At 33.1% G+C, this 11,242-nt stretch overlaps 1 protein-coding gene across 1 annotated transcript; it reads right to left on the reverse strand.

Moving 5' to 3' along the window:
- Positions 1-689: 689 nt before the first annotated feature.
- Positions 690-2,519, reverse strand: LOC139902278 (scarecrow-like protein 14). The gene has a single exon (XM_071884917.1). It carries the CDS (start codon positions 2,517-2,519, stop codon positions 690-692), a length of 1,830 nt encoding a protein of 609 aa, XP_071741018.1.
- Between the last annotated feature and the right edge of the window lie 8,723 nt (positions 2,520-11,242).

The raw sequence follows: 11,242 nt of genomic DNA on the forward strand, positions 1-11,242 counted from the left end.
AAAGAAGAAAATGGTCGTACGATACAAATAGTTGCTCGAGCTTTCTAGCGACGAGAGTAATTTTGTTAGTTTTGCGTACGTTTTAATATTTTGGACTTTAAATTATTGTAAATTTTATTATTAGAACTTTCAAATAGTCGTAAATATATTTTGATATTATTTTATGTTTTTTATATGTGTTTAATTTTATAAAAATCAAGTTATTACTTATTTAATTAAATAAAACTCATTAATAAAATTACTAAAAAATACTGAAAAAAATAATAGTGAAACCTACTCCCTATCATATGTTCCACCACTCATCATCACCGCCGGTATATATGTTCCTACCAGTTTAAGTTTCTTTTGGAAAAATTTGTGGAACCTTAAAGGTCTATATGTGTGATTTTGGAATGTGTGAAATAAAAGATCGTGGCGGTTCAGTAGTACCTGATATCAGAATGTTTTTCCTTTGACTGAACTGACTCAAAGTATGCTAAATAAATGTTGACCGTTGAAAAGTTGAGAAATTATGTGGTAGTACATAATATGCTTGTATATTCAGAAACTTAATAAACAAAAGCAAGGATTTATTGTTCATAACTTTGTGAAAGAAACTATAAGTAAAAAAGGTACATCGATCCCATGTAATCGAGCTTAATTAGTACATTTTATTTTATAAGTTTATATTCCATGATCAAACTAAAGGACTATTCAACCTTCCATGAAGAAATAGCATAGATTACCCTCCCTTTCCACCCTTGCACCATCCAGTCTCCATCATTATCCATCATGAAATCCTTATGAAACCCTATTTTCACCTTAGCCTTAATCTCCTTCATAATGTCCTGATTTATCGGCACAATCGATAGCCCCGCCCTCTCGTTCCTAGTTTGCCACTGCTTATACGTCTCTGGTCTTTCAATCCTTTTCGTCCCTTCACACGCTATCACATTAATCACTTCCCGACCGATCACCTCCTTCTCAAACATCAACCTTTCTTCGTCTTCACGATGCAATGCTGCCTCAAACATATCAAACAACACCGAGAAGTTAAAGTAGGCCTCACGGAATCGTGTCAAGAAGAATGGAGCATTGTAGTTACCATTTACGACTCCGTGAATGAACATATTAGGCTTGATAGCATTGATCAACTTTAAAACTGACTCTCGTGGACAATCTATGGCTCCGAGGACGGTCTCATCGGGCACATTCCTCAACCGATACAAACAACTAACAACGACGATCTCATCCTTCTCGATTTTAAGATCCTCAATTGTAACACTATCCCATTGTTTTGCTATAGCTTGATACTCAAATTGGACATTGAATCTTTTGGAGTAATCAGCGAGACGACGTCCTGTCTCTTTAACTCTCTCATCCGGGCGAAAACCCGGCTGAGGAAAGTCAATTCCAGTAATTCTGATGCTTGGAGGTCCACCGGGCCTCGCTGAAAGGCCTTGAATAAGACAAGGCCATTGGAATCCATACAGTATTCCGAAATCGATGATATGAAGCTTTGGCGAACCCCTTGCTAGATTTCCAATCATTTTATTGGCATAAATATTGGACATTTTCTTGAAAGGACAAGTTGAGACATATACTTGATAAGCCTTAACGATATCGGATGCCATGATCTTAGTAGAGGATAAATTAGCGTAAAGATCCATTGCGGTCCCTGTAAAACGAGCCTCGAGTGCATTGGCAAAGTAATGAGCCAATCTCTCTTCTGAATCGCCACGAGGAGACGAATGTTTCCTTATTTTCGTCAAATACTTCTCGACTCCAACTTTTTCGTTTGATGAAACAGCTTGTGCACATTGAGTAAGTAGACTTTTCAAGTCGACGATCTCCTTATTGGGATCGGACCTCTTTCTTCTTTGTCTTCCATTAACTAATGGATTTGAAGGTTTGTCAAAAGGACAACAAGCAAGCTCATCATGCAATCCAACTTGTTTCGAACCAGGGCAAAGAACGAGCTTTTCAATCATCGTATTAATCTCCCTCTCCATCATTTCATCCTCCCGATTATCGCTTGCAAAGTGCTTGTTACTCCTATGTTTTTCGAAACCAACACATGACTCCAACGGTGGTTGTCGGTTCTTCTTCCCCCTTAAAGTAACAACCCCACTCGAAGTACGAGTGAATTTGCTTTCGGGGCGTAGATTAAGATCCAAAGGTTCTATACTTGAAGGAAAACTTGGTTGTTTTTGAGCAAGAACATCATAAAATGATTTCTCGGTTGCTTGAAGAGCAGAACAATCATGATACATAGATGACTTGTGCATCAAGTCATCTTCTTCACCCATGAGCATATCTTTGATGTAATCAAGAACAGCCTCAAAGTAGTCATGTGGAACAGTTGGATCATCACACTCGGTGCAGCCACACGAACACCGCCCTTTTTTCTCCACCGAAGTTTGGAAGTTACCGTACGCCAGCTGATTAGGAGATTCGTATTGTCGAGATTTTGGAGAAACCAAAGTTCTCAACATGTTGTCAACTGGGGTTGCACATTGAAGCTGGAGAAGGGTGTTCATTGTTTGTAGCTTATTAGGGTGGTAGTGATTAGTACACACGCAGATTCGGGTTTATATAGAATTCGAAAACAGAGAGATTGCGGATCATGTTACCTAACAAACCAACAGTCTGATGATGCAATTCGCGAAATGAGCAAGAAGAAATGAACTGTGATCGACTGATTGTGTTGTTGTACGTCATGTAAGACACGATGCATTCATGCAATGGCACCATGGAAGCGGGTTATTTATAGGATGGTCCTAGTTTTCAGTGTAATAATTAACTCATGGTTTTGGGTTCTTTTAAGATATTATTGAATGAATGTACACATTAAAAAGGTTTTAATCAAAATGGGACAAAATTGAAATAACAACTTTGTCACATAACAGGAAGGAAGGCACAAGATTCATTGAATGTACATAGAAAACTCATAAAGGGAAAAAAAAAAAAATTTGTTTAAGCTAAATTCAGAATACATGTAAAAAATAAATCCAAAGAAGGCACCTTTTATTCAATTAAAAGAAGAATATATTAATTCTGAGAAGTTGTGATGTCGTCTAGCGGTTGGTGACTTGCTTCCTTTAGGAGAGGTCAAGAGGGCCAGAGGGGTTTTACCTTCCATGCCCCGTATGGGATTGGTGCGGGTTTTCACCTGGGCACGCAGTTGGGGGTGAGTATAACTGTGTAGGAGATGAACGCGTTGGTGGTTAAGTCTCCTGGGTGATCCTAACAGCTGTAATATATATATATATATATATATATATATATATATATATATATATATATACACACACACACACATATAGTAATTTTCCTTATATACTAATTGTCACCCAAAAATTGGTCGTTCCCTTTACCAAAATCCCCAAAACGACATGCTCCTCAAAATATAAGCAAACCGTCGTCCCCTTCGCCTCTTCTCTAGATCCTTCTACCCTAAAATTCCCCAAAAATAAGTAACTGAGTCACCACCAACATCCACCGCCATCTTCATCAAAATAAAGCTCTGACGCACAACCACCATCTTCCTCCCTTCATCCACCGACATATCCATTAAGGATTTACCTGACTAGGGTTACAATCTAAACGCACTAATATGAGCAATATGAAGCTCATCAACAAATTCGGAATACATGTTCATCAACAAAAAGGTATCGGATATGTATTGGCAATCGATCAAATTTTGGAGATTTTTTGCTCCTTCACGTTGGTTAAAAATCTTCAACTCCGATTTGGAATTGGTGAGTGCGTAATAGGAGTTTATTTTAGACATCGCTTTTGAAATTATTTGATTATTTGATAATAATTAATCGTTGTAACTGATATACGTGAGATACTATAGTTATATTAGGGTTTATATGTGAATTATAGATGAACATGTATAAATAATACATCATACATACCTAATAAAGGCATGAGGAGAGGTCATTCGGTAAGGAAACGAATACCAACAGAGCGTGTGTCTGCATTTATTTTGTGTAATTGTGAATTTCATAAAAGTTAAAATTAGGGTTATCAAAAGAATGGGAAAGGGGAAGACAATTATTAGATGATAAACATATTGAATGACTAATGGAAAAGGTTGATTGTGATGCACACCACATTATCGTTTGTTTAGTCGTTGCTTTGGTTGACAATATTTTTCGCATTCTAATGTTGCCATGGTTCATTTGATGTTTGTAGTTTGCTCTGCAAATCCTGAAAAAGGTAATTTCATATTAGTTTTGTATAATCATTGATTGTCGTCTTTCCAACTTTCACCCTGACTTTTTAGAGTTGAACGACTTTTCAGGCATTTTTGGGCTATATGGGACGTATTAGTCCCCAAACCGACGCATATGCAGACTGTACTGACTTTTACAAGAGTTTAATTGATATTACTGTAGCCCGTCTTCATAATTTATGTGTTTTTTTTTTTTTTTTTTGAAATTTATCTCACATGTGCATTTTGTAGGGAGACATGCCTGGTTTTTTTACGTTTAAGAGACTCTAGAACGCTCGAAGAAATTAACTAGAACACTCAAAGAAATTACAAAGAAACATGTTGTTGAAAAACGGTTATATGTGGCTATTTGTGCTGCTCCAGCTGTTACACTTTTGCCCTAGGGTCTTCTCAAGAGAAAAAAGGTATATATGCATTTTTTACACACGTAATACCACGTGTATGTCTATTTGCATACGTACTTTGTAATGTAATTATGAACGCGTTTCTACTCAGACAACATGATCCTGCATTTTGGCACAAGCTTTCAACTTTCGGATATGTTCTCGGGATCGTTGTTACTTAAAGCTTGAAAGGACCCGTTCATATACATTATAAACGATTCACAATAGTTTATTACATCGCGAGGTATTTGACCTCTATATGATACAATTTACAGACATTGCATTCGTTTTTAAAAGACAAACTTTCTTTACATCGAAAGTTGACAGTATGCATACCATTTCATAATACATTCAACTATAATTGACTTAATAATAATCTTGATGAACTCAACGACTCGAATGCAACATCTTGCGAAATATGTCATGAATGACTCCAAATAATATCCTTAAAATGAGTTAATGCACAGCAGAAGACTTCTTTAATACCTGAGAATAAACATGCTTTAAAGTGTCAACCAATAGGTTGGTGAGTTCATTAGTTTATCACAATCATTCATTTCCATCATTTTAATAGACCACAAGAATTTCATTTTCAGTTCTCATAAATATACGTCCCATGCATAGAGACAAAAATCATTCATATGGATTGAACACCTGGTAACCGACATTAACAAGATGCATATAAGAATATCCCCTATCATTCCGGGAAATCCTTCGGACATGATAAAAACGAATTTGAAGTACTAAAGCATCCGGTACTTTGGATGGGGTTCATTAGGCCCAATAGATCTATCTTTAGAATTCGAAGTACTAAAGCATCCGGTACTTTGGATGGGGTTCGTTAGGCCCAATAGATCTATCTTTAGGATTCGTTTCAATTAGTAGATCGGTTTACTAATTCTTAGGCTACCAAGCAAAAGGGGCATATTCAGCTTCGATCATTCAACCATATAATGTAGTTTCGATTACTTGTGTCTATTTCGTAAAACATTTATAAAAATTTCGCATGTATTCTCAGCCCAAAAATATAAAGGGTAATGTGATGATCGCTCCAAATCCATATGGACGAACACGTCATTCATCGATTTCATTGCGAGGTATTTGACCTCTATATGATACGTTTTGTAAACATTGCATTCTTTTGAAAAGGCACACCATAAATGAATATTTAAATCAAAGGTTTTCGACATCTGCTAATTTCTACATATAGACAATCACCGTAAATAATAGTTTACAATAGTAATTCCGTTGACAATGCAGTCAAAATAAGATACATGGTGATGATTTGGTGAATGCAACGTTTCCTTGATAAATATGCCATGTAAGACTCCATGCACATAGCTTGTCTAACATATAAGCAAACAGCGGAAGACTTCTAGGGAACCTAAGAATAAACATGCTAACAAGTGTCAACACAAAGGTTGGTGAGTTCATAGTTTTAATGTTTTGCATAATCTGTACATAAAGGTGGATCACAAGATTTCAGTTGTTTCATCCAGAAACGTTTATCAAAATATTCTACAAGATTGAGCACCCTGGTAACCAAGCCTTAACGTCTATAATAAGTACCCCTCGTTTAACATGCAACCAACATGTACAATACACGAAATCCAACGTGTACTAACTTCAAATAGCATACGTCTGTTTTATAGTTCAGGCTAGAGTTTCTTTCTATACCTGGAACAGACGGGGATGTCAAACCCTATGGATCCATATACCTCTATTCGCGCCCATCGGTTCTTATAACCGACAGTTACTAGTTACCAAAGCTAAGGGATTTTCGGTTCAAACTCGGTATAGAATTTAGTATGTACTTGTATCCATTGCGTTTAAAATAAATTGCATGTATTCTCAGCCCAAAAATGTATTGCAAAAGCAATTAAAAAGGGATCAATGAAACTCACCTTAGCAGCACATAAGGTCATTCACCGAAAGGGGACCGAAACTCGAAATACCAAATAACCGTAGATCTCTACCTAGAGAACATATGTTGGTCAATAATTGTCTATCAAGCTAGGTCAGGTCATAGTGTATCACAATCCTAATGCTCGAGTTCGACATACAAAAGTTATCCAAAATCGTTTCAAAAAGTCAATTTTGACAATAGTTCAACAAAACGAGACGTACCTTATATAAGGATTCATTTACTCGGTTGGTAATATTCAAAAATCCAATTTCTCAATCTTACAAACAATTTGTTTAAATATTAATTGCAGATTCAAAAGCAATTCCAATTAACGTCAATTATAATTCAGTTGATCATATCTTTTAATCCGTTCATCAAAACTATTCGATATCTAAATGAAAAGTTATTGATTTTTCGCCAGCTTTCCAAAAACATGTATATCATATACCTTTTATCAGTAATATATGTATTTAATTTGTGATCTATTATAAACTATTTAACGACAAAATTTAGCATACACGTATGTATAAATATATATACTCGAGCACTAGACATGGATACACAATTAATATATAAAAGATAAAATATGAGTGCTTACGTATCAATATTGAGATTCAATATTGTAGGAAAGTACGTAGACGTAACGCAGATGATAAACACTAGGTTTGATTCATAAATATACCCCCGAACATTACCCATAACATAGATTTTAATGAGTTAATACTAAATTAAACTCATTCGATTTACGGTTGGAACTAGAATTGAATAATCCCTTGAAGGCTTTAGAGATTACATAAGTATTTCTTCAATAATATTGAAATTATGAATCAATACTTCGTTATTTGTTGAGGCGTGATGTTGGTTTTCGTTAAATTCTTGTGAACTTCGCAAAGTATGAATGATGTTATCTGAAAATTTTTGGGTACATCGATGATGAAAGTGTAAAATCAAATATATACTTGATTTATTATGAATTGGAATCTGTTGAATTGAGACAGAGATTGTAGTTAACGATGGTTAAGTTGCGGGCGAAGGACGTACATTATTTCATATTTGTAATATGAATTAACCGAGTAGTTAAGATTCACACACAATAGCTTAGCACGGAAAGATTTATTTTTATTTCAAAATATATATATATATATATATATATATATATATATATATATATATATATATATATATATATATATATATATATATATATATATATATATATATATATATATATATATATATATATATATATATATATATATACGTATAATTTCTTAAGAGGGAATGAGTTAATTCTTCATAACTCGTTGATACAATATACGCGTTATTGATTCGTAATGATGTCCACAGTGATTCTTGAACTGACAGAGTTTGTGATGTTATAGGTGTTGTTGATTTTGATGCTGACTGCACTGACGATGCTGGTGACACTGACGGTACTGATGATGTTATTGGTAAAACAAGTTTAGCTTGTTAACCACACACCATTTTTGTCAGGGTTTCTACTCTTCCTTCTATCATTTTGGTTCGCTTAACTGATTTATGGTTAGGGCTAGATTAAATAATCTCTAAGACTTTAGAGATTACATAATCTCCGCGGAATGTTTCTCCAATGAAGTTACGAATTAATACTTCGTCAGTTATTGTTGTTGGTACTCCTTGGTATCCATGGTGCGTATGACGTTGATGCTCGTGGGACAGATTGTAAAGTTGAGGTTTACGATGCAGTTGTGGTTGGAGGTGGTAATGGTACTGTTGGCTTTGATGATGGTGGTACTGATTATTTTGCTGGTGCTGGTGCTGGTGTTTGTAACTTTTGCACCATATTCTCCAAAGTCACTACCCGAGCGCGAAGCTCGTTTACTTCTTCTATTACACCGGGGTGATCGGTGGTTCGGACGAGTGGTTGAATAAGATCTAGAATGTGTGATAGTATATAATAGTGCCGAGATACTCTGGAAATAAGAGAGAAAATGGTGTCTCGAATAGGTTCGCCGGTAAGTGCTTCAGGTTCTTCGCCAAGAGGGCAATGTGGTGGATGGAAGGGATCACCTTCTTCTTGTCTCCAATGATTAAGGAGACTACGAACCCATCCCCAATTCATCCAGAATAGATGATGACTGATTGGTTGGTCCATTCCGGTCACACTGCTTTCGGAGCTTGAGTGGGATTCCATATCGGAATTCGAGGGACTTGAACTAATGACGAATTCCATTTTGTTTGATTGAATAAAGGATTTCTCGATTATGAAATGATTTTCGAATATTGGATGGTATTCTAGCTACATAGAATATATATATATATATATATATATATATATATATATATATATATATATATATATATATATATATATATATATATATATATATATATATATATATATATATATAGAGAGAGAGAGTAAAAGGTTTCGTAGATTAACTAGAAATTTACGGGATACGTTAGGCAAAGTTTACAGTAACAGATACGCTAAGATATGATTTAGCAGATACGTTAAGATATGTGTTTTGTCTACACTATCCATGCAATTAATGTAGCAAGACGTGTCTAGACTAATAATGATAAGCAGGTGATTTCCTAAGGATGATAAGCAGATGATTTCCGACTAGAAATGATAAGCAAAACTTTTGACATGCAGACACTGTCGAAGTCCAGACTCACTAATGCATCCTAACGACTTATCAGTTAGACACACTAATGCAGACCTGGTTTGCTAAGACCACCGCTCTGATACCAACTGAAAGGACCCGTTCATATACATTATAAACGATTCACAATAGTTGATTACATCGCGAGGTATTTGACCTCTATATGATACATTTTACAGACATTGCATTCATTTTTAAAAGACAAACTTTCTTTACATCGAAAGTTGACAGTATGCATACCATTTCATAATACATTCAACTATAATTGACTTAATAATAATCTTGATGAACTCAACGACTCGAATGCAACATCTTGCGAAATATGCCATGAATGACTCCAAATAATATCCTTAAAATGAGCTAATGCACAGCGGAAGACTTCTTTAATACCTGAGAATAAACATGCTTTAAAGTGTCAACCAATAGGTTGGTGAATTCATTAGTTTATCACAATCATTCATTTCCATCATTTTAATAGACTATAAGAATTTCATTTCCAGTTCTCATAAATATACGTCCCATGCATAGAGACAAAAATCATTCATATGGATTGAACACCTGGTAACCGACATTAACAAGATGCATATAAGAATATCCCCTATCATTCCGGGAAATCCTTCGGACATGATAAAAACGAATTCGAAGTACTAAAGCATCCGATACTTTGGATGGGGTTCGTTAGGCCCAATAGATCTATCTTTAGGATTCGCGTCAATTAGTAGATCGGTTTACTAATTCTTAGGCTACCAAGCAAAAGGGGCATATTCGGCTTCGATCATTCAACCATATAATGTAGTTTCGATTACTTGTGTCTATTTCGTAAAACATTTATAAAAATTTCGCATGTATTCTCAGCCCAAAAATATAAAGGGTAAAAAGGCAAATGAAACTCACCATACTGTATTTCGTAGTAAAAATACATATAACATCATTGAACATGTGCAAGGTTGGCCTCGGATTCACGAATCTATATTAATTATATATACATATATATATATATATATATACATATATATATATATACATATATACATATATATATATATATATATATATATATATATATATATATATATATATATATATATATATATATATATATATATATATATATATATATATATATATATATATATGTTGGTCAAAATTTGTCTAACAATTTAGGTTAGGTCATAGTGTATCACAATCCTAATGCTCGAGACTAATATGCCAAAGTCGACAAAAGTCAATTTGACTCAAAATGATTTCCAAAATTTATACATGATTATTATATAGTTTAAATATCGTCATTTTATATTTTTAAATATTTTTAAAAGATTTATTAGAGTAAATAATATAATTCATTTATTAATAAATAAAACTTTAAAAATATACTTTTATATATCTTAAGTAATAAAATTTATAAAGTTCATTGAATATCATAAAAATATTATGATTGTTTTTATTAAGGTAATTATATTATTTGTATTATATATTTATTTGATAAAATAATATCGATAATAATAATAGTGAGTAAAAGTTGTATTATTTTGTTATAATAATTATTATTATTCTACTAATAATAATAACAATATTTATATTTACGAAAAATGATATTATGATAAAATGATAATTCTTAATAATAAAAATAATGAAATTTTATATTAACAATGATATTCCTATTAAAATAGTAATTTTGTAAAAATGATAGTTTTAACATTAATAATCCTTTTAATAATAATAGTGATAAAAATAATGTAAAACGGTAATTTTATCTAAATCAATATCTTACGATATTTTAAATTTCATCATGATACTCATACTCATTATTTCCTAATCAGTTCGTTTAATAGCTTTTAATCGTCTTTTATATCGCGTTTATATTAATAATAATAGTAATCATAATAATTAGGTGTTACTAATATTAGTTTTAATTTTAATAATACTAATGATAATAAATATTATGATAATACTAATTATAACTTTAACGATAGTAATAATAATAAAAATAACAATTTTTAATGATAATACTTTTTATAGATAATGATAATAATAATAATAATAATAATAATAATAATTAAATAAAACTAGAACGACGATAATA

This window comes from Rutidosis leptorrhynchoides, chromosome 3, assembly GCF_046630445.1.
Source record: "Rutidosis leptorrhynchoides isolate AG116_Rl617_1_P2 chromosome 3, CSIRO_AGI_Rlap_v1, whole genome shotgun sequence".
Taxonomy (NCBI): domain Eukaryota; kingdom Viridiplantae; phylum Streptophyta; class Magnoliopsida; order Asterales; family Asteraceae; genus Rutidosis; species Rutidosis leptorrhynchoides.

What these genes read in the sequence shown, in the direction of transcription:
- LOC139902278 (XM_071884917.1), bottom strand. Translation starts at nt 2,519, where the DNA reads ATGAACACCCTTCTCCAGCTTCAATGTGCAACCCCAGTTGACAACATG.